At 40.2% G+C, this 20,297-nt stretch overlaps 1 protein-coding gene across 1 annotated transcript in view; it reads right to left on the bottom strand.

Moving 5' to 3' along the window:
* Positions 1 to 1,615: 1,615 nt before the first annotated feature.
* The window catches only part of ADSSL1 (adenylosuccinate synthase like 1), an 87,133-nt gene continuing 68,451 nt past the window's right edge, over positions 1,616 to 20,297 (bottom strand). The window contains exons 9-13 of the mRNA XM_027849273.1: positions 19,202 to 19,356; positions 16,430 to 16,554; positions 13,490 to 13,587; positions 9,809 to 9,958; positions 1,616 to 1,772 (exon numbers count right to left, since the gene is read on the bottom strand). Of these exons, the coding sequence (XP_027705074.1) occupies positions 1,720 to 1,772; positions 9,809 to 9,958; positions 13,490 to 13,587; positions 16,430 to 16,554; positions 19,202 to 19,356 (581 nt within the window). The 3' untranslated portion in view covers positions 1,616 to 1,719. The remainder of the gene's footprint in view (positions 1,773 to 9,808; positions 9,959 to 13,489; positions 13,588 to 16,429; positions 16,555 to 19,201; positions 19,357 to 20,297) is intronic.

Genomic DNA, 20,297 nt, shown 5'->3' with positions numbered 1-20,297 from the left:
ACTCACTGGGTTGTTGGGAGGATAGCATGTTATAAACCTTAAAGTGCTCTAGAAAGCTGAGCTATTATTAACATTTCTATTCTTATACCATGTTTAGTTAGGTAAGACATTGATTGAGATTTGAAATAGCTTCTAAAGAGAAGTCATGAGGAAGTCAGTACAGAGAGAATAGTAATTAAAATCATTAGAGCCTCTCCCACACAGTCTTTGTGGGATGGTAAAACCATTTGATGTCATTGGAAATCCATTTAGAGCTGGAGAGGACTTTGAATGAGGGGACTGAGGCCTGGAGGAGTTAAATGCCTCTCTCATACTGGTGGTGAGCAACAAAACCAGGATTCAGATTCCAAACCCAGTGTTCTTAATTTGTTTTCCTTTATCCTTTTTTTCTTTTTAACACCAATGGGTATTTATTGAGTATTCAAAGACTGTTAGGGCTGCAAAGGTCCCTAGAGATCACCTAGTTCAGTTCCCTCATTTTGTAGAGGAGAAAGCTGAAGTTCAGAGAGGAATAGACTTTCCCAAGGTCATGCAGCTAGCTAACAATAGAGCCGAGAACTTGTCTTGTGCAAAATGGTTTCATTTCCCATTGTTTTATCCGAAATATGCTTTTGTATGCTCCTTGAAGAAAGGGACTGTCTCAGTTTATTTTGTATCCTCAGCACTTTGCACAGTTTTTTCATAGTAGGCACTTAGCAAATGTTTGTTGATTTTTCGAATACTAGCTTGTTCTGTTTTTGTTGTCTGAGAAAACGAGCTGCTTATCTTTGTGAGTCAGAAAAGATGCTGATTAAAGTCTCAGAGAGGAATCTTCAACAGGGGAGTTAGGATGGCAATCTCTCTATGGCCTTTTGGTGCTGAAACTAGATTAAAATTGTATTAAAACTGTGTATATAATGGCTCTTGTCTGTCAGCAATTATTATATATGTGTGTACATAGAGAAATATATGTATATTTCTCTCTCTATATATATGATTATTGCTAAAAAGAAGAATTCACATTTTTGTTGTACATTAAGGTTTAAAAGCACTTTCTTGCAACTATTCTGTTAGATAGGTTTTATTTATTTTTATATATATATATATATATGTATGTATGTATGTATATACTTTATCTGCAAGGAAACTGAGGCATCAGTAAGGAAATGATTTGCTCACGGTCATACAGCCAGTGAGATTATAATCAGGAATTTAACCCCGCTCTCTCGATTGCAATTTGCCTGCTCTTTCCATAACCCTATAGTAGCAAAGAAGTCCACATGGAAATAAAATTGGTTTACAAAATGTTAAGAGGTAGGAGAAACAACTTTAAAGATCACTCTCTGGCCCACCTAATTTTACAGTTGTAGAAACTGAGGTCCAGGGAGGCCCATGGTCACACACACAAGGTGTTAGTGCCAGAGCCAGGCTTAGAGCCAAGGTCCTCTGACTTCCAGGCCTTATCTCTTTCCATTGGATATTTTTGTTTTTTCTTATTCTTCACTACAACATTCCAAATTTTTGTGTTTATGTAATTTTGTCTTCCAAACCCCTTTTAAATTACCATAGAGCTTGAGGCGTGAAGGCTTAAATAGATATATAAAAATACAGAAAATATGTTTTTTATTTTTTTCCATAATCTTTTCAATTTAGTCTGATCAGTAACAGAATAGCTCCTGTGGCCTTGGGGAACAGATGACTATTGAATTGTGCCTCTCAGGACTGAAGTTCTTTCTCAGTTTAAAACAGCTGAATCATAGACTCTCTTGATTTTCCAACACCAACCCACTTAACTGAAAGACACAAAATAACAAATAGTTATTAGAGCAAACAAAAGACAAATTAATTTTAAACATGCTATAAGTTTTTTCATTTCATTAAAAAACTAAAATGGGAGAAAAATGGAGGATAAGCAATATTCTTAATGCCATTAAGGAAGGATTTAATAACAGATTTTAAACATAAGAAAGTGTTATATATGGATGATTGTGAATAACTGTTAACCAAGATAGAATAAGGTTAGAATCTTAGAATTTCAGTGACCTCAAAGATTAATTTCCTTAACTGTAAAATGGAGCTACTACTCTGTGTACTACAAGGCTGTTAGGAAAATGCTTTGTAAATCTTAAAACTCTATAGAGAGGTGAACTATTATGATCATCTCATTCTTATAATTTTCAATACAGTTCAGATAGAAATGGTTGTGGGACAAATTGCCATTTTTCTGAAGCCAGGAGCTCTTGTAACCTGAATTGCATTGGTCCTTTAAGTGGAAGGCTGCCACCTGGTCCTCTTGGGAAATGGGAGTGTCAGCCTAGTTATTATCTTTAACCCCCCACTGCCTCATGGAGGAATAATGAAACAATGAAAGAGGATGGCTTAATAAAGATGATACTTCTTAGGTTTTCTAGACAAAAAGTGAGAGGTTCCAACAATAGGTGTACTGGTAAATTTTTAATAACTAACTCTCAGAAAAAAAAGTATGTACAAACCAGTTTTAACTTTAATTTTCATTATTAACTTTTTCTCTATCACTTTCTTAAGTCTAGGCAATCAACAAAACAATAAATCAAGCCCTCATTTGTAGCATTTATCGATATCCAAGGTGTAAATGCTTACAATGAAAATTCAACAATCACTTAGGGATGGAGACAGTGTAGAGTTTTTTCTCTTATTTAAAGAGAAACTATTTAAAGAGCACTATTTAAGTGCTTGTTCAATCAAAACAACTCTGAGGTACCACACCACACCTATCAGATTGGCTAATAATGACAAAACAGGACAATAATAAATGTTGGAGATGTGGGAAAATTGGAACACTAATGTATTGTTGGTGGAATTGTGAACTGATCCAGGCATTCTGGAGAACATTTGGGATTATGCCCAAAGGGCTATAAAACTGTGCATACCCTTTGACCCAGCAATACCACTTCTAGGCCTGTATCCCAAAGAGATCATAAAAATGGGAAAAGGACCCACATGTACAAAAATATTTATAGCAGCTCTTTGTGTGGTGGCAAAGAATTGGAAATTGAGGGGATGCCCATCAATTGGGGAATGGCTGAACAAGTTGTGGTATTTGAATGACATGGAATACTGTTGTTCCATAAGAAATGATAAGCAGGCAGACTTCAGAAAAACCTGGAAAGACTTGTATGAACTGATGCTGAGTGAAGTGAGCAGAACCAGGAGAACACTGTACACAGTAACAGCAGCATTGTGCGATGACTAACTTTGGTAGACTTATCTCTTCTCAGCAATGCAAGGATCTAAGACAAAAAGACTTATGATGGAAAATACTATCCACATGCAGAAAAAGAACTTTGGAGTCTGAATGCAGATGGAAGCATACTATTTGCGCTCTCTTTTTTTTTTCATTTCTTCTTTCTCATGGTTCCTGCCATTGGTTCTAATTCTTTACAACATGACTAATGTGAAAATATGTTTAATGTGAATGTATATGTAGAGACTATATCAGATTAAATGCCATCTTGGGAGGGGGGAAGGAGGGAGAGGGGGAAAATTTAGAACTCAACATGGGAGTGAATGTTGAAAACCAACAATTAATTAATTAAAAAATAGCACTTGCCCAAAATATTTATAGCATTTCTTTTTGTGCTGGCTAAGCACTGGAAATCAAAGAGATGCCCATCAACTGGGGAATGGCTAAACCAGCTGTGTCATATGATTGTAATGGAATATTATTTTGCTATAAGAAATGACAAGCGGTGTGTTTTCAATGGGGCGGAGAGGAGAAAGAGAGAAGGAGAGAATTTGGAACTCAAAATTTTAAAAAGGAATGTTAGAAATTGTTCTTACATGTAATTGGGGAAAATAAAATACAAAAAAAGAAAAAGAAATGACAAGCAGGATGATTTCAGAAAAACCTGGAAAGACTTACAAGAACTGATACAAAGTGAAATGAACAGAACCAGGAGAATGTTGTACACAATAACAGCAATATTGTATGATGAAGAATTGTGAATAACTTAGCTATTCTCAGCAATACCAATGATCCAAGATAATCCCAAAGGACTAATGATGAAGCATACCATCTGCCTCCAGAGGAAGAACTGATATCGTTTAAATACAGACTGAAGCATGCTGTTTTTCACTTTCATTATTTTTCTTTTATTATAGTTTTCTTGTACAAAATGATTAATATGGAAATATTTTACATGATTGCACATGTATAACCTATATCTGATTGCTTACTGCTCAGGGAAGAGGGAGGAGAGGGAGGGAAGGATAGAATTTGGAATTCAAAACTTAAAAAAAAGTTTAAAAATTGTTTTAACATGTAATTGGGGAAAAAATAAAATATTTTAAAAAGAAATAGTGCTTGTTCTCAGGATAGCAGCAAAGGGTGGCCTGCTAGCTGAAGAAGGCTGGATAGGAGGTGGGTGTGTGAGTAATGAAGGAGTTCTCAAAGGTAATTGGGGACACCAGTCTCTGATGTCTGGGCAATGCATCATCAGGAAAATAAAATTTAGATTCAGGATGTTAGAGCCAGAAGAGATCTTAGAGATCACTGAATCCAACCTTCTCATTTTACAAGTAGGGAAAGGAGGGCCCAGAGAGAGGAAGTGATTTGCCCAGGGTCATGCATTAAATTAGTGGCAGAATGGGAACTAGAATGTAACCTACTTGGTTCCCACTTTGGAGATCTCTATATCTTACCATGCTGCTTCTTAGCCTTTAAACCATAAATAATTTTTTTCATGCAAATAATTGTTTAGATGTATTTCCTCTATTATGAATTTGTGTATATGATTTTTGACTGAGGACTTTACGTTGGTTAAATTTCATTGCACAGATCTAGCCTGACCTTTGCTATAGCAGGTCAGCATCATTTTGGAACCTGATTCAGTTTCCCAATGTATTAGTTATTTCGTTTAGCTCTGTAACACCTGCAAATATGCTAAATATGCTTGCATTTATATCTTTGATACAAATATTGAACAGCACTTAGCTAAAGATGGATCCCTGGGAGAAACTCTCTCGGCATCTCTTCCCATAATTATGCCTTTATTCCTTTGGGTTAAACATTACTTTCTCTAGACTTCTTAAAAAATATAATTCCTGCAGGGATTGCATATTCAATCCTCAGCTTCTCCAGGTAAACGAGTTTATAAAATGTTTTCCTCAGACAAACTGGACTTGAGGCATTAGAAGGGCAGGGGGGAAGATGGGGGTTGAAGAGGAGAAAATGTAGGGGAAAAGAGTCTGAAAGGGACAATAAGGGGCACTTTGTGGGAAAGTTTGTGGCACCAAAGGAAACTGTCGACTTTATACTTTCTTCTACCTTTCTCTGATTATCAAATTAACTGGGTCCCTTTAAGGTAGTTTGACAAGCCTTGGGTACAGGGGCAGTAATAATAGCTGACCCTTATATAGCACATTAAAGTTTGGGTAAGGGAGCAGGGATTTTAAGTTATCCCACCTCACTTTAAAATAAGTAATAATATGCCAACCCCTGATACCTTAACCAAGTGAGAACATCATCTCAGTCAATCAATGAAAGACTTCAGAGTAAGTTTGAAAAGTCCTTGAAGGCTACTGGATGAGCAGGAGTGACAAGCAACAGGTAGTCTGTTCTAACTGATTGAGGGACCTGGTCATGGAGGTGGGAGGTATTGTATAAAATCAGGAGCTAGTTCAGTACCAAAGAGATCTGGATCCAAAGGTAAGCAGAAGGAGAGTGTTATAGTCAAACAATCCTCAGTGAGCTTTCGTTCCTCTTTTTCCATTTGGCAGTTCTACCTTTTGAGGAGTTCTTTTCTTCAGTGAATTTTTGTATCTCCTTTTCCATTTGGCCAATTCTGCTTTTTCAGGAGTTTTTCCCTTCAGCAGATTTTTGTGCTTCTTTTATATTGGGCTTATTCTGGTTTTTTTTTTTTTAAGGTGATATTTTCTTTAGTATATTTTTGTGCCTGTTTTACCAAGCTGTTGACTCTCTTTTCATAATTTTCTTGTATCACTATCATTTATTTTCAAAATTTTTCCTCTACCATTCCTATTTGAGTTTTAAAATTGTTTTTGAGTTCTTTCAGGAATTTTTGTTGGGCTTGTGTCCAATTCACATTTTTCTTTGAGGCTTTGCTTGTAGCTGTTTTGACATCCTTGTCTTCTTCTGAGTTTGTGTCTTGAACTTCCCTGTCACCATGGTAGCTTTTTATGGTCAGGTTCTTTTTGTTGTTGTTGTTCGCTCATTTTTCCCGCTTATTTCTTGACTTTTAACTTTATGTTAAAGTTGGGCTTTGCTCCTAGGGTGGAGGGGACATTGTCCCAAGCTTCAGGTTTTTCTGAATAACTTTCCTGCTATTTCCAGAGCTATTTCTGGGGCTCTGTACGTTTTCAGTGCTCCCAAGGTGGTATGATCCAAGGAAAAAAATGTGGTGACTACTCTCCTGGCCTGTGCTCTGCTCTTTACCAAGGAAGGACCCTTGCTCCCTTGCAGTTGCAAATGCTAGTGCTCCTCTTGGCCGTGGAACTGTGGCCAGGTCCCCTGTACCCCTGCAGCTAATAGCATTAGTGCTGCACTTAGCCTTGGAACTGCAACCCAGAACTGCATATGGGCAATGCAACAGGGTCCTGCACCTATTACCAACAAAGGATTCCCTATAATCTCTTTCTGACCAATTGTCCCACCTCCTTACTATCCATGGGCTTAAAGCTCCTGAAGCTGCTGCTGCCACCGTTGTAGTCACCTCTAAGGCTTGTTCCTGGTTTTGTGGTGGTAGTGTCGCCTCTGCCTGTGTTGTACTTTGGGCCAACCGTGGTGACCTCCTGAGTTGTCTTGGGCTGGAAAAATGTCTCACCTTGACCTTTTGTTGGCTCTGCCACTCCAGAATTCGATTTGAGGAATCGTATTAAAGTTGTTTGGAGGGGAAGGTTGGAAGAGCTCAGTTGAGTTGTTGCCTACGCTCCCCTATCTTGGCTCTAAGGCCAAACAATCCTGAGAAGAAATTGCTAGAGTGGGAAGAGGGGAGGTTGGAGCGGGAGGAAGAGGAACAGAGGAGGGTGGAGGAAGAGAATTTTCAGCTTAAGCCTCCCCCCTGCACTCTCTCATTCTTGGTCACAGGATTCAGATTTTTCATTGGCATCCTAACAGCATCCCCTGGTAGAGCAGCAGCTGGCAGCAATGTCTGCATCAAGAGCCAAGAACAGACTGGTTACAATGAGGAAAGGTAGATTCAGGGCTCTACAAGGGGTCCTCTGGCTGCAGATTCAGCATTCATTCCATTGTGCCGCCTTGCTTCCCAAAGGCCTTTCCAATTGAGATGCTGTGAATTATCAAGTCATTGCTTACTCCGAGTCCTGGATCTGGTATTTATTAGCTTTATGACCTTGAGCAAGTTACTTCCCCTCTCTTAGCCTCAGTTTCCTCCTCTTTGAAATGGGAACAATGATACTTGTCCTGCCTTCCTTACTGAGATGTGAAGAAAGTTATTGGTAAGCTACAGTGCTCGTTAACTGTGACCTATCTTAACCTTTGGCCCAGTACCATCATGCCCAACACTATTGTTCATTATTATTCACTTGTTATTTCCTGATGAATCTGGACAGTGAAGTTAGCCTATTCAGAACATTTTGATCAGTCCTCCCTCTAATCTCCTCTCTGTTGTAAAAGATTTTTTACATCATAAAACAAATCAAGATTTGAAATAATAATAACAATAATAGTAATAATAATTATCATAATGAAAATGATGACTTCTCTAGAACTTTATAAAGTGTTTTCCTCCTAACAACCAGGGGAGGTAGATAATGCCAGGGGTTATCATATCCAGATTCTCAATCCTTGAGTCATCACCCATGACTCTTGTCCTTGACCTCCATGTACAATCAATTGCCAAATCTTGTCAATTCTACCTCCACATTTCCCCTTCTTTCTATTTATACAACCTCTGCCTTAGCTGAAGTGCATAATTTCTTGCCTGGACTGCTGTGATAGCTTCCTAATTGACCTCCCTGCCTCATGTCTTTTCTTTCTTCAGTCTATATTCCACACACCTGCCAAAGCGATATTCCTAAAGCATTGATCTGACCATGTCATCCTTTTACTAAAAAAACAAACAAACCTTCAATGTCTCACTATTACTGCTAGGATAAAATACAAAATCATCAGCCAGGGTTTTTCTAGTCTCATTTTATATTACTCATCTTCATTCTAGACAAACTGTCCTCCTGTTCCTTGTACATGACCTTGTATCACCCACCTCTGTACATTTGCACAGGTCTTTGTCTAGAATGAGCTCACTCTTCCCTTCTGTCTTAAGAATCCCTAGCTTCCTTCAAGACACAGTTCTGGCATCATCTCTTTCATGAAGTCTTATCTTCCTGATTTTCTCACCCCTCCCCCTAGTTGCTAAACTTTTTCCCTCCTGAAATTGCTTTGTATTATTTGGTATATAATTTATGTTTACTTGTCTTGTGTCCCTCTGACAAAATAGAAGACCTTAAAGATAAGGTCTATTTTGCTTTAGGGTCCCCAGCACCCTTGCACAGAAGCTCACTCATAGCAGACACAACACATGTTTGTTTGATTGACTCTTAACAGATGAGGAAACTGAGAGATGACTCGGAAAACTGAAGTCATTTATCTAGTCACGCAGATACTAAACGTGGGCTCCAGGGCTCAAACTTGGGCATTCTGTTTCTAGGATCAGTGTCTTTTTACTGTTGCCTTTCAAGTTGAAATTAATTGTTCCCTTTTACATACCACTATGGTTAATGATGTGGCTAGGTGGTGCAGTAGATAGAGTGCCAGGCCTGGAGTCATGAGGACCTGAGTTCAAATCCAGTCTCAGACACTTACTAGCTGTGTGACCCTGGGCGAGTCACTGAACCCTGTTTGCCTCAGTTTCCTCTTTTCTAAAATGAATTGAAGAAGGAAATGACAAACCACTCCAGTATCTTTGTCAAGAAAACCCCAAATGGGGTCACAAAGAGTTGGACTCAAGTGAAATGACTGAACAACAAATGGTTAATGATGGCATTCTTTCAGTGCTTTATACTTTCACAAGCAAGATCTCACCTGAGCTTCACAATAAGCCGTGAAGTAGATAGTGTAGATATTATTATCCCTTTTATTTTATCTTTCTATTTTATATAAGGAAAATGAGACTTGGACGTTAAAACAGCTTGCTCCAGATCACACAGAAAATCAGTGGCACAAAGAGGAGTAGACTCCACACCTGCTGATATCCAGACCACGGCTCTTTCCAAACCTCTGTTTCTTTTTCAAAAAACCCCATAAAGCTTACATTTCAGATTTTTACATTCCATCATTGTCTGTCACATCATCCCAGCCCATTCTAATCACAACATTGATCAGCACTTGAGGAGATCTGAGTGTGCCTAGTGTCCAGGACAGACCTGGTGGGTGTGTCCCAACCAGACAAGTAGTGCAGGGCAGCTAAGTGATGCTGTGGAGAATCAGAAAGACTCATCTTCCTGAGTTCAAATCTGGGCTCAGACACTTACTGACTGTGTGACCCTGGGAAAGTCACTTAACCCTGTTTGCCCAGTTCCTTTAACTGTAAAGTGAGAAGGAACTGGCAAACCACTCTAGTATGTTTGCCAAGAAAACCCCAAAATGGGATTAGGAAGAGTTGGAAATGACTGAAATGACCCAATAAAAACCCCCTGCTGGGGCAGCTAGGTGGCACAGTGGACAGAGCACCGGCCCTGAAGTCAGGAAGACCTAAGTTCAAATCTGACCTCAGACCAAAAACTTGATACTTACTAGCTGTGTGACCCTGGGCAAGTCACTTAACCCCAACTGCCTAAAAATTAAAAAAAAAAAACAAAAAAAACAACCCACCTGCTACGCCAATGTGATTCTCCACAAACCGGATGTAATTCTGAGCCTTGGGAGGGAGGTCTTCCCATTTTCTGGCCCCAGTTGTATCTGTTTTCCATCCAGGCATGGTTTCATACTCCACTTCCACCTTCTGAAGTATTTCCTGATTAGCTAGGGGAAAACACATGGATTCATAGCATCTCGTAGTCACAGAATCAAAGGGCAAACTTCCCACCCAATGAAGGAGTCCCTTCCACATCCCCTCTCATAGTGAGATTATTCAGTCCCTCCTTGTATAACTCCAGAGACAGGGAACTTGCTATGTAACAAGATACACACAAATCCCCTTTAGAACCAATGTATATTCTAGTAGTACCACTACTAGGTCTGTATCCCAAAAAGATCAAAGAAAAAAAGGAAAGGACCTATATGTACAAAAGTATTTTAGCATCTCTTTTTGTAGTGGCAAAGAATTGGATTGTTAGGGGGATCCCCATCAATAGGGGAATGATTAAAAAAATTGTGGAGATTCATTAGGAAATAGCAATTGAATAATAGTGAACTGTGCATGATGGTACCAGGCTAAAATTGTGTGTGTGTGTGTGTGTGTGTGGTCTGACGGGGGGGGGGTGGTTTCAGAAAAATCCGGTTATGGGGAAGAGGAGGAAAGGGAAGGCTTCAAAGAAGAGTTGGCATTTGAGCTATGCTTTAGAAGAGAGCTAGGAATATAATAGTGGAAGGCAAAGACAGGATAAAGACACATTGGTGGAACATACAAGTCATGTTCAGGGGTCAGTGAATGGTGCCGGAGCATAAACTCTGGAGAAGAATATGAGAGAAGGCTGGAAGTGAACATGGCCTCAGATTGTGGAGGATCTTGGATGCCCCACAAACAAGCTTTAATTTTAAAGTGAGCAATAGAGAACCATGGACAGTTTTTGAGTAGAGAGACAGACAAAGCTCTGTGTGTATGTCTGCTGAGTTGTTATTGTGATGATGGCCAGGTAAATGAATAAGGAAGATGATTTTGGCTCTGTAAATTTTGATCCTATCCCCCACTTGGCCTGTCTCCTTCTGGAGACCTCAAGGACTGTACTGATAGATTCCCAGAAACAATATTCAAACAACCTTTAGGATCACTACTCCACTGTACTTATCATGTGATCCTTTATTTTGGTGTTGTGTTCCAGGGTTACCTGGCTGCAAGCCTGCCCTGTTTATTCTCTCGCTGAGTGGAGGAGGGAGTCACAGGGTTCTGAGCCCTGCCGCTCTGTTCCGGCTTCAATTTCCTCATCTGTCAAATGATATGTGTGTTATCTACCTTACAGGAATGCTGTGAGGAAAGCACTTTATAAACCCTTAAGTGCTATATAAATATGAAGTATTATTTAATAGTGGTTGTGTGACCATGAACAATTCATCTGACTTCTCTGGGTCTCAATTTATTTGTTAAATGTGGATTGTAATAGCTATGCAGCCTGCTGTTACCCAGGACTGTTATAAAGAAAATGTGTGAACCCTAAAATGCTTTAGAAACATAAGGTGTTATTGTGGTATCATTTTTATACAGTGTAGAGGATGGCCTAGTAGATGGAGAGGAAGGCAACCCTTAGTTTAAATCTCACCTTTGATAATAGCTGTGTGACTCTGGGCAGGTCACTCAATGTCTATGGGCTTAGTCAATTTTGTGGGACTTAACTACCCAGTCATAGAGCAGTTGTGATCAGTGTTCATGTATTCTGGTATCATCTTTAGTCACCCCCTTTCACTGCTTCTTCATTCCTCCAAGGGGCAATGGGAGTTAAAGATAATAACCAGGCTGACACTTCTGTTTCCCATGAGGCCCAGGTAGTGTCCATCCACTCAAAAGCTCAAGGCAACTCAGGTTACAGAGCCAGTGGGCTCCGACAATGAACCAGAACACAGATGAGGCTGGAGGTGGGACTGGGGGGAGGGACAGCCTAGGGCTTTCACTCTCTAAATACAGCCTGCTCTGAGCACAGCAGCAAAGGGTGATCAGCTAGCTGGAGAAAGCTAGGTAGAAGGTGTAGTGTGTAAGAGGGCATAAAGCAAAAATAGGGCAATGGGAAAGAAGTAGCATCATGGTAAAATACAGACTCAGTATGTCATAGCCAGGAGGGATTTTAGAGATCATTTAGTATAACCTCTTCATCGTACAGAGAGGGAAACTGAGGCTCAGGGGCAGGAAATGACTTGTCCAAGGTCATACAGTAAGTTAGTAGCAGAGTAGGATGGGACTCTCTTGTCTCCCAGTTCAGGGAGCCTTCCGCTATTTGTACTATCTTGCTTCTTTTTCTTTAAACCAAGGACAGTTGTATGCCTTAAAAAAAAAAAAGTATGGAACCTGTCCATTTTGGTAAAATCAAAAGATTTTAAGTTATCCACAGAAAAGCTCCTTACTGTATGCAATTATTTATAACAGTCCTTTACTTTCCAAAGGGCATTCACATGCATATTTCTTTCAGTACCCATTGCAATTTCAGCAGGTGCTTACAAATGTTTAATGAATGACTGATGAATGAATGAATGAGAGGGAGAGAGCAGCCATGTATGATCCTTTCTCTTCATCAGAGGTTTCTGAGACTCAGAAACCTGAAAAGAACTATCCACTGTTACACAACTAGAAAGCAGAAAGAGTTAGAAATAGAACCTAGGTCTCTTGCCACTCAGTCCCAGACTTCTTCTGTTCTATTTCTAGCTGATAATAATCACAGTAAGAAGCAGAATGGTATAGTAGGTACTCAGGGTCAGGAAGGCCTGGGTACAAGTCCTTTCTCTTGACACATATTGGCACATCCTTACCTGAACAATAATCTCCTTGGCAACAGCCCTGACAAATGGTTGTCCTGCTTCCCTGGAAAGACTTAGTGACATGGAATCCACCAACTCCCTAGCAGTCCATTCCACTTTTGGACAGCTTTAATTGCTATGCACTCCTTCATATTGAGCCCAAATCTGCCTGGCTGCAAATGTCTTACAAGTTCTGCCCTCTGGGGCAAAACAAGTTTAGTCTCTCTTCTCCATAACAACCTTTCATGTACTAAGATAGCAATCGTGTCCACCCTGAGTCTTCTCTCTTCCAGGCTAAAGAGCCCCAGTTCCTTTGACTGAGCTTCTGGTAGGACGATCCCTTGTCCTAGATATCCTCTCCAGAAATCTCTAATTTGGTACTGTCCCTCCTAAAACTGATTCCATGGTTTACCAAACATTTTACACATGCCATGTTATTTAATCTTCCTAGCAAGCAAATATTATGATTTACAGAAGAGAAAACAATCTCATAGACGTGAAATGACTTATCAGAGGTCACAGAGAGGAAATTGCACAGTGAAACTTTGAACTCTGGTCCCCTGATTCCTGGGCCAGTATACTTTCTTCCATGTTCTGTTGCCTAAATGACTGCACTGTGGGTGTAGGCAGATCCATCTCATCGTAGTCCTATTTATTATTTTGCATGGCAACGTGTCATTGCCCTGTTGTGTCTCAGTGGCTCATAATCAGACCATAATAATCAAAATCCTCATGTTAAAGGAATGGAAAAGATGCCTTTCTAAAGAACCTTTAATGAAGGTCTGCCCCAAACTCTGCCCCAAATTCCGACAAAGCCCACAGGAGAGGTGATGCACATCATTTAGGAAGGACAGCTGACTAGGAACACAACCTTGGTATATTCTAACTTACCTGGAAAGTACGGAATTCTTTTTCCATTCAGTTTGTATGAAACACCAACTTTAATCTCATCTAGGGCATCCAGGATATCCAGTTTGGTTAATGCCAGCCTATTCAAAACCAAAATATTTCAGAAAACGGTATATAACCAAATATTACAATATTAATAGCTCATATGATGCTTTAAAGTTGACAAAGCAATTTCCCCACAACTCTTAGAGTAGGTCTTTAAGGAATCCCATTTTACAAATTAGGAAAATGAGGCTCAGAAAAGGACTCCTCTTCCATTGTCTTGTTTTACAAATTCATTTTTCACCTCTGTAAATATTGTTTTCCTAGCTGGGCAATGACCACCACCTGGGGGTCAGGAACAATGTGTCTCCTCCATCGTGCCTAGCACTGTGTTGTTCACAGAAAGTAACTCAGTAAAATTTATAGAATGTTTCCCAAACTCAATTGGTCATTGAAAATTAGGAGGTTGAAATCTATACAGGCTCATGCAGGAGAATGGGGATTTGGATATTCTGGGTAAAAGAGGATTTAGAGAAATTACAGAGCAAAATGTAGGAAATTATTCAAATTTTAATGCTTAAAAACTTCCACTTTAGGTATTTTTATATATATACTACTAATACAATAAATCCAATTTTCACATGCAATATAATTATAATATAAATATTTCATACCTGTAACAAAATTATAAATATCTATGATATAATTAACATTTGACCCTTTAGAGGGGAATATAGTGCTAATGTTGAAAATGTTAACATTCTTTGCCCAGTCCTATTCACAGGAATGAACAGCATTCTATAGAACGCTGTTTGAGAAGGCTGTTGGAGATGGCTGAACAAATCAAAGAAGTGAACCTAATCCTAGCGCTCATCTTTCCACCCGAAGAATATTATCCTCGGATAATTATCCTGTGAGGGAGCACAATGTACTGGAAAGAGCACTGCACCCAGGGGTCAGAAGACTCCCCACCTCGACTACTTGTGAAATGTGTAACCTTGGGCAAGTTACTTTTCTTCTCCAAGGCTCAATTTCACTGTCTCTAAAATGGGAATAATTGTAATAATACAAGAACTAGCTACCTCTCAGGTGTGGAAAGTATTTTGTAAACCTTAACGTGTTAATAGACATACAGGGTGATTATTATTACATTTTTCCAAAGGTAATAATCACCTCTCATTTATTTGCTCCCATGGATATGAGTTGGGACACAAATAGAACAATGGACAATTTCAAAAAGAGAACAAGTTACATCTGACTTTGTAATACATCACAGGGTTGGTTTTTTTTTTGGCCTCAGATTAATCTCTCTAATTATGTTTGACTTAGGCTAAGAATTAGTTTGTATTAATTAGAATTTGTGTATGACTCAGGCTCTGAATTTAAAGTGAGTCTTAAGTAATCTATATTCGAGGGAAGGAGGGGGAAACCAGCATTTATTTATTTTATTTTTTTAAAATTTTTTATTAATTTATTTTGATGTATCAACAATCACTTCCATATACTTTTGAGTTTAAAATTTTTCTCCCCCTTCCTCCCCACCACCCTCCCCAAGATGGTGCACAATCTGATATAGGCTATACATATACATTCCTATTAAACATATTTTCACATTAATGATGTTGTAAGTAAAAATTAGAACCTATAGGAGGAACCACCAGAAAGAGGAAGCAAAACTCAGCAGAAGAGAAAAAAAATAGCAATTCAAGTTCCCTAGTTCTTTCTTTGGATGTGGGTAGCATTTTCCATCACGAGGCCTTTGGAGATGTCTTAGATCTTTGTATTGCTGGGAAGGGTTAAGTTTATCAATATTAGTCATTGCACAACGTGGCTGTTATTGTGTACGATGTTCTCTTGGTTCTGCTCACTTCACTCAGTATCAGACCATACAAGTCTTTCCAGGGGAAACCAGCATTTATTAAGCACTTAATATATACTAAGTACTTTACAAATATTATCTCATTTGATCCTCACAACAACCCTGCAAGGCAGGTGCTATTATTATCCCCATTTCTATAGTTGAGGAAATTGAGGCAGACAGAGGTTATAAGTGACTTGCCCAGTCACACAGCTCGGAAGTGTCTGAGGCTAAATTTGAACTCAGGTCTTTCTGACTCCAGGCCCAATGCTGTAACCACTGCACCTCCCAGCTCTCTAACTGAGTGTTCGCTGTTTTTGCAAAATTGAATAAACCTAAATTCCTGCCTCACTGATATTGTTTTGACTTCTTCACTGTTTCATGGTTGTGAGTCTTGTTTTTTCTCCTGGTTGCCTATGACCTCCAAGATCATAGAAACAGAAAATCCTCTGTTTGTCCTTTAAACCCCTTCATAATCTGCCTCTTCCTATCTTTCTAGTGTTCTTACACTTGAATCGCCACCATACACTGCAATCCAGCTATACTGGCCTACTTGCTTGTTCCTTGCACAAGAGATTCCATCTCCCGACTGAGCCTTTTCCCTGTCTGTCCCCCACACCTGGAATAATCTCCCTCCTGGCTTTTCTGGCTTCTTTCAAGGCTCAACTGGGATGCTACCTTCTGAGAGGCCTTCCCTGGTCCGTCCAGCTGCTAGTGTCTTCCCTCTGAGAGTAACTTCCATTTTCATTAAGTATATGGATGTGTATATGTCTATCTATGATATATATCTATATATCTATGTATGTATATGTATATACACACATATGTGTATGTCTTATATTTGCAATTCTTTGCATGTTGACTTTCCCATTAAAATGTGAGCTCCTTTTTTTGTATCCTTGGCCCATAGCAGAGTGCCTGGCAAATGGTAGGTGCTCGTTGACTAACTGGCTTCCCTATACCTCAGACTGTGAAATTCCCTAGTAGCTGCCCAGGGTTGTTTTTTCCCAGTCTTCTTCCCAGTGTGGCCTAGTACAGTACTGAACAAAGACCAGAGGCTTATCAGAGGAATGATCGCTTACGCAGTAAATCCATTGATCATGTGTGCGTATCTCAGAATCATAAGGTCTAACCAGCCACAGCGCCGCTTTCTGCCTGTGGTCACTCCCCACTCATGGCCTCGGTTCTGTAACAGGTCTCCAATTTCCTGCACAAAGAGAAAGGATATTTAATGATGCTGATTTATGCCTCGTTCTTTCCTCTCTGCCCAGCTAAAATGCTCATCCTTCAAGAGCCAGCTCAATTCCCACTTTGTGCATGAAGACATCCTTGACTATTCCATCACACTGTTATCTCTTTACTTTCCGGCTTCAGAGTGGGAGCCCCTTAAATTTAATACTTAATTCACAGAACTCTTGAATACCAGTACAAAGAAGAATTTTCAAGGTTATTTACTCCAGTGCCCACACAGAGGGGAACTGCTACACTCAATACCATGCCAAGTTCAGATTGGTTTCAGGAACTGTGTATATTTAGCTTAAAGAAGAAAAGACTTAGGGAGAACCTGATAGTAATCTTAAAATAATACGCCGAGGGGAATTTCATTTGTTCTGTTTGCCCCCAGAGGGCAGAAGTATATACTTCTGAAACACAGAGGTCTATTTCAGCTTGATAGAAAAGAAAAACTTTAAACAATTGGAGGTGTCCGGGTGAACCAGAGTGAGTGCCTGGCAAGGTGCTGAGTTTGGCATCACCAAAGCTTCTGCAGTAGAAGCTGGAGGGCCACTTGTCTGGGATGTCATAGAAGGGATTCTTGCTGAGATATGGGTTGGGTCCCTTCCAGCTCTGAGATTCTATAATTTTAAGAGCCAGGACCAAGTTCACAAACAAGTTAGTGGCAGAGCTGGGGGTTTCCTTCCAAGCCTGAATTCTTCCCACAGTACCATAATTATCCCTTTTCTTGTCCTATTTACTCTTTTACATTTATGAGTATGTTTCACAACTATGAGGTCCCTGATGGCAGGGATGATGTATTCTCCCCCCAGACTCCCCGATGAATGGTTGGGTAAAACACCTGGGGTGTTGCTACCCTTCTTCCCTCTCCCAGATGTGGGACTGGTCAGAGTCCCCTGGGAATCTGACAGGGTCCTCTTAACTGGAATCCATCCTAATTACAATAGCTGACATTTCTGTGGCTCTTTAAAATTTTCTTCACTATTGCACTGGGAAGTAGATGGTACAACTGTTAGTACCTTCATTTTATAGAGGAAGAAACAGAGGTTAAGAGGAAATGACTCATCTACAAGTCTTGCACAGCTGGTAATTTGCAGACTCTGGATCCCTTCCACTGCATTAGAATGCTTCCCACCCTGATGCTTATACAATATCCTACACCATGTAGAGGGCAGCTAGGTGGTGCAGTGGATACAGTGCCAGACCAGACCTTAGGAAGATTCCTTTTCCCGAGTTCAAATCTGGTCTCAGACATTTACTGGCTCTGGGACCCGGGGCAAGTCACTTAACCCAGCTTGCCTCAGTTTCCTCATCTGTAAATTGAGCTGCAGAAGAAAATGGCAAACCAGTATCTTTACCAAGAAAACGCCCAAAGGGGTCACGAAGAATCGGATGCAACTGAACAACAGCAAATTATGTGCTGTGGACTGTGCTAATCACTTTACAGATATTATCTCATTTTAAACTCAAAACCAACTTGGGAAGTAGTGCTATTATCATCCCCATTTTACAAATGAGGAAACTGAGGGAAACAGAGGTTATGTGACTTGCCCAGGGTCACACAACTAGTAAGTGCTTGAGGCTCAATATGAACTCAGGTCTGTCCTGACTCCAGGCTCAGTGTTCTGTCCACCGCCTCACGGACGTTGGAAGCTTTAACTCAAAGACTTGTCCACCGTGCATAGGCAAGGGCTTCTGGTTTTTGTCTCAGTTCAGCCCCATGGATTTAGAATCAAAGAACGTTTGGCCTGGAAGGGACCTTGGAGATCATCTAGCCCGATTCCCTTATTTTACCACTGAAGAAAAAGAGATCCTGAGAGACTGAGTGAGTCTTTCCTAGGACTGTTTGGACAAGTAGCAGATGCTTGATGGGGGCTTGGGTCTCCTGACTACGTCCTGGGCTCTTTGTAGTCTGTTTTACTTTCTTCTCATTTTGATCTTGTTTGGGACATGAAAGTCAAGTCAGTCATCAGGTTTTTGGGGGCTAGGACTGTGTCTTAGACTTCTTCTGTAGAACAATAACGTGCATAACTCAAGAAGTCTCTTCTGTTTATGGAGAACTTCCATTTTACAAAGCACATTCATTCTCCTTTTCTCTTGGGTCCTTAAAACAGCCCTGTTTCAGGGAGGCAAGATTCCACTTTATAGATGTGAAAACTGAGACCTGCTGAGAGGAACTGATATCTAATCAGTACTGGCTTCTCTGCTTACTACTTGTCTGATTAAAGGAAACATCTCTGGGTCTCCGTTTCTTCATCTATAGAATGCTGTTGTTGTTGTTGTTGTTCAGTTGCGTCTGACTCTTTGTGACCTCATTTGAGATTTTCTTGGCAAAGATACTGGAGTGGTTTGTCATTTCCTTCTCTAGTTCATTTACAGATGAGGAAACTGAGGCAAACAGGGTTAAGTGACTCACCCAGGGTGACACAGCTAATAAGTGTCTGAGGCCGGATTTGAACTCAGGTCTTCCTGACTCTAGGCCCAGCATTCTGTCCACTGTACCACCTAGTAGGACTAAATGATCTCTAAGGTCCCTTTCATCCAGCTCTACATATTATGATCTCATAGTACTCAGTAGACCCTCAGTAAGATAAGCTAGATGGTTGAAATGGCAGACTTACATTGATTTGTTCAGTTGGAAAGGCACCAATTCCCACGCGGGTGGTATAGGCCTTAACCACGCCAAATACCTCTCCCACATTCTGTGGCGGGATCCCCAACCCTGTGCACACTCCCCCCACGGTGCAGTTAGATGAGGTCACGAAGGGGTAAGTACCTGGAAGAGACAGGAGATTTCAACCAATGATATTTGACATGCCCCTGTTCTCCTCACGAAATTAAAAGACGCTTACTCCTTGGGAGGAAAGCTATGACAAATCTGGACAGCATACTAAAAAGCAGAGACATCACCTTGCCGACAAAGGTCCATATGCTCAAAGCTATGGTTTTTCCAGTAGTATTTGGTTGTGAGAGTTGGACTAGAAGGAAATTTGAGGACCTCAGGATCAATGCTTTCAAAATGTGGTGTTGAAGAAGACTTTTGAGAGTCCCTTGGACAGTAGGGAGATCAAATCAGTCAGTACTTAAAAAAATTAGTTCAGGCTATTCACTGGAAGATCAAATACTGAAGCTGAAGCTTAAATACTTTGACCACATAATGAGAAGACAGGACTCATTGAAAAAGACTCTGATACTGGGAAAGATTGAAAGCAAAAGGACAGGGGATGGCAGACGATGAGATGGATAGATAGTGTCATGGAAACAGCAATCATGAGCTTGGACAGACTTCGGGAGATAGTGAAGGATAAAAGGGTCTGTTGTGCTATGGTCCATGGGGTTACGAAGAGTCAGACACAACTGAAGGACTGAACAACAACATAGCTAAGTAAAAGACAACTGGAGGTAAACATAGCAATACATGAAAAGTGTGTTAGGTAATTACAAAACCAACAGCGATGTGAGGTCTGAGGGGTTATAGATGACTGGGGAAATCAAGGAAAATTTTGTGGACAAAATGGTATTTTGATCTGGCCTTTAAAGCATAGAAAAGGGTGACAGAGGATATTCTGGGCATAACACACAAGATTTAACTACCAGTGCATTAGAGAGATGCAAAGAAAATGCTCAGTCATGGGGGGGGGTAGGTGATTTACTGACAGATTAGAGAGTTAAAAGTGCTAAATCGAAGCCAAGTATTCTTCAGGCCAATCCTCTTCT

This window comes from Vombatus ursinus, unplaced genomic scaffold (genome assembly GCF_900497805.2).
Source record: "Vombatus ursinus unplaced genomic scaffold, bare-nosed wombat genome assembly UNPS02007284.1, whole genome shotgun sequence".
Taxonomy (NCBI): domain Eukaryota; kingdom Metazoa; phylum Chordata; class Mammalia; order Diprotodontia; family Vombatidae; genus Vombatus; species Vombatus ursinus.
The sequence above is the reverse complement of the archived record's forward strand: the minus strand, read 5'-3'. Positions and strand labels throughout refer to the sequence as shown.